At 61.9% G+C, this 3,771-nt stretch overlaps 1 protein-coding gene across 1 annotated transcript in view; it reads left to right on the top strand.

The window, feature by feature from the left end:
• The window catches only part of KIAA0100 (KIAA0100 ortholog), a gene marked incomplete at its 5' end in the record, with an annotated part of 12,495 nt that overhangs the window by 8,406 nt on the left and 318 nt on the right, over nt 1-3,771 (top strand). The window contains 13 exon segments of the mRNA XM_009710218.1: nt 108-314; nt 433-532; nt 728-910; nt 1,202-1,323; nt 1,402-1,557; nt 1,640-1,761; nt 1,846-2,026; nt 2,106-2,192; nt 2,296-2,406; nt 2,494-2,629; nt 2,874-2,998; nt 3,329-3,430; nt 3,536-3,700. Coding sequence (XP_009708520.1) covers nt 108-314; nt 433-532; nt 728-910; nt 1,202-1,323; nt 1,402-1,557; nt 1,640-1,761; nt 1,846-2,026; nt 2,106-2,192; nt 2,296-2,406; nt 2,494-2,629; nt 2,874-2,998; nt 3,329-3,430; nt 3,536-3,700 — 1,797 coding nt within the window.

Here is a 3,771-nt window from a genome sequence, read left to right as displayed (position 1 = left end):
CCACCCTGCCTGCCCCCCCGCTCCCCCCTCCCCGTACCCTTGCTGTCAGAGGGGCTGTGCCTGCCCCAGAAGGGCTCATCTGACCCCCAGGGTCTCTCCCGACGCAGATGGTGCTGCGCGGTGCCGAGACAGAGGGCTGTGTGATTGTGTCTGCTGCAAAGGCCCAGCTTCTGCAGTGCCAGCACCACCCTGCCTGGTACGGGGACACGTTGAAGCAGAAGACATCCTGGACTTGCTTGCTGGATGGCATGCAGTACTTTGCCACAACGGAGAGTGGCCCCACCGAGAGGGAGCACGGGCAGCTCTGGCTGGAGGTGGGCATCTAGGGGGGCCTGTGGTGGGTGAGCTGTGTTGGGGGCAGGCAGCACTGTCAGTGCCCTGGCCAAGGCAGGGAGAGCAGGGACAGCCAGCGGTGCCTCCTTGCCTCCCCAGGTGAAAAATATTGAGGAGCATCGGCAACGGAGCCTGGACTCAGTGCAGGAGCTGATGGAGAGCGGGCAGGCGGTGGGGGGCATGGTCAGCACCACCACAGGTACTGCCCGCAGAGCGGGCTGCCGTGCCTACCCCAGTCCCACTCGCGTGGGACCCTAAGGCTGGTAAAGCTGAGAACGCCTGGCCTGTCCCTGGATGGCTCCAGGAGCTGGCTGATGCTCTGAGCCCTGCGCTGTGGGGTCCTCAACGTGGGAGGACATGATGCTCTGACTGTGATCCCTCTGCCTGTCCCCAGACTGGAACCAGCCCTCAGAAGCCCAGCAGACCCAGCAGGTGCAGAGGATCATCTCTCGCTGCAGCTGCCGCATGTACTATATCAGCTACAGCCATGACATCGACCCTGAGCTGGCCACGCAGATAAAGCCCCCCGAGACTCCCGCCAACCAGGAGAAGGAGGATCTGCTGAAGAAACAGGAGGGTGGGTACATCCAGGCAGTGTCTCGAGGGGTAGAGCTCTGGGCTTACTCACAGGTGTCGGCTAAGTCCAGAGGCAGTCTGTCTTGGCCCTGCTGGGGTCAGAGGGGTGCATACCAGAGGGGTCCTCAGCCATGTGGCCGTGCACCAGACCATGCTGGACATGCTGTGCCTGCTGAAGCCAGTGTGACCACCTTGGCTCATTCCCCATCCCTCTCCATCTCTTGTTGGCCACCAAATGCATCCTGTTTCTGGCCATGCTGAGGTCCCACTTGCCCTTTGTGTGTCCCTGCAGGAGCTGTGGATACGTTCACGCTGATCCACCACGACCTGGAGATCTCCACCAACCCCGCGCAGTATGCCATGATCCTTGACATAGTCAACAACCTGCTGCTGCACGTGGAACCCAAACGCAAGGTACCCACGAGGCTTCAGGTCACCGTGTCCCTCACTGCACCCAGGGCAATCCTAACCTTCTGCTGTCCCCATGTCCAGGAGCACAGCGAGAAGAAACAGCGAGTCCGTTTCCAGCTGGAAATCTCCAGCAACCCTGAGGAACAGCGCAGCAGTATCCTACACCTGCAAGAGGCCGTGAGGCAGCACGTTGCCCAGATCCGGCAGCTGGAGAAGCAGATGTACTCCAATGTGAAGGTGAGCCTGCATCCAGACAGGGCCTGGCTCCCCAGGGTCCTTGCTTTGGGGCAGAGGGTGCTGAGGGTTGTCTGTCCTTCAGTCCCTGCAGGATGACAGCAAAAACGAGAGTCTGCTCGACCTCAACCACAGGCTGCAGCAGCAGCTGAGCCAGGAGAAAGCTGACCTGCAGCTGGAGAGCGAGGAGCTGAACATACTGATCAGGTAGGGACCATCTCTGGCTCCCCCAGCATTATGTCCCCCTTACTCCAGGGCTCCCACATCCCAGCGTTACCCTCTCTGCTGCAGGTGCTTCAAGGACTTCCAGCTGCAGCGAGCCAACAAGATGGAGCTGCGAAAGCAGCCGGAGGACGTGAGCGTGGCACGGCGGACTGAGTTCTATTTCGCCCAGGCACGCTGGCGCCTGACCGAGGAGGATGGGCAGCTGGGCATAGCCGAGCTGGAGCTCCAGCGCTTCCTCTACAGCAAGGTACCGAGTCGGCCGGTGGCACCGGCAGCCTCCAAGCCAGGGCCCGGGATGTGCGGGGCTGACGGGTCTGTGTGCACAGGTCAACAAGTCTGACGACACGGCCGAGCATCTGCTGGAACTGGGCTGGGTCACGATGAACAACCTCCTGCCCAACGCTGTGTACAAGGCAAGTGGCAGCCTGAGGGAGCAGCCCTGCATCCTGGGGACCCATGGGTGGCCTGGCCAGGGTGGTCTGTCTTCACCCCAGCCACCCGACCTCTTCCCTGCAGGTGGTGCTGCGTCCCCAGAGCTCCTGCCAGTCTGGACGGCAGCTGGCACTGAGGATTTTCAGCAAGGTCCGGCCGCCCGTGGGAGGCATCTCCATCAAGGAGCACTTTGAGGTGCCAGGGCCGGACTGGGAGGTGGCAGGGTCCCCGTGGGGCACAGGCAGCATGTGCCTGGCTCTGACGTGCCTCTCTTCCCCGCAGGTGAACGTGGTACCCCTCACCATCCAGCTCACCCACCAGTTCTTCCACAGGATGATGGGTTTCTTCTTCCCTGGCCGCAACGTGGAGGAAGAGGAGGTGGGGGATGAGGAAGACAAGTCCAAGCTGGTGACGACAGGTGAGAGGCTCATGGTCATCGTCCTCCCTGGCACCCGAGTGATGTCCTTGAGCAGTTCTGGCTGTGTGTCCAGGATATGTTTGTGGGCAGCTGCCGGTGGGCCACGTGTCAAGGAACAGGGACTCGTGGTGTCACCCCTGTGGGCAGGGAGCCGATGGGGAAAGCAGCGAAGCTGGGAGGGGTCTGGGTCACGGCGAAGCCCCAGCCGGACACCAGCCACCGCCTCCCACCCTGTTTGCCCCAGGGATCCCCGTGGTGAAGCCGCGGCAGCTGATCGTGGCCGATGACTCACTGGGCCCAGGGAAAGGAGTTGCTCAGGGACTGAATCGCACATCAGGGGTCAGAAGATCATTCCGAAAAGCGCCGGAGGTACCTGCTTCTGCCTTGAGGGGGGAATTTGGGAGAGCCCTGCTGTGGACCCAGTCTGTTTTCCCTCAGCTGCAGGGCTGCGCAGCCATGTCCTCCCCCACTTGCCTATCTGTTTTCTCCTGCTCCCTCCCACCATGAGGATTCGCATCCTTTACAACCAAGCACCTGCACGCTTGATGTGATCCCTGCAGCATCTCATTTTTCTGACACCATGCCAGAGCAGCTCTCACCTCTCCCCGGTGAAGCAATGCCATGGCCTAGTGCCCAACTGTCCCTTCCCCGCTGGTTCCTGGCTGTGTCCCCTCTCCTTCCCTTCTGCTCTGTCCCCAGCATCCTGTGGATGACATCGACAAGATGAAGGAGCGCGCGGCCATGAACAACTCCTTCATCTATATCAAGATCCCGCAGGTGCCGCTCTGCGTCAGCTACAAGGTGTGGGGCCGGCGGGAGGGAGCGTGCTGGGGAGGGGGCACAACCCCTCCAGCTGGGAGTGGCCTGGGGCATCGTCCCACTCTGCCTGGCACTTCTGTCACCCAGGGCGAGAAGAATAGCGTGGACTGGGGCGACCTAAACCTGGTGCTGCCATGCCTGGAGTACCACAACAACACGTGGACGTGGCTGGACTTTGCCATGGCGGTGAAGAGGGACAGCCGCAAAGCCTTGGTGGCACAGGTACGTGGGACCCCATCCCGCAGTGCCTCCGTCCCCGCTCACCGGGAGCTGCTGGAGCCGCTGTGCCCAGGACGGAGGTGGTAACCCCACGGCGGGTGGCA

Source organism: Cariama cristata, unplaced genomic scaffold, assembly GCF_000690535.1.
Source record: "Cariama cristata isolate BGI_N322 unplaced genomic scaffold, ASM69053v1 scaffold26730, whole genome shotgun sequence".
Lineage (NCBI taxonomy): Eukaryota > Metazoa > Chordata > Aves > Cariamiformes > Cariamidae > Cariama > Cariama cristata.
Note: the sequence above shows the minus strand (reverse complement) of the source record. Positions and strands in the feature narration are given on the sequence as shown.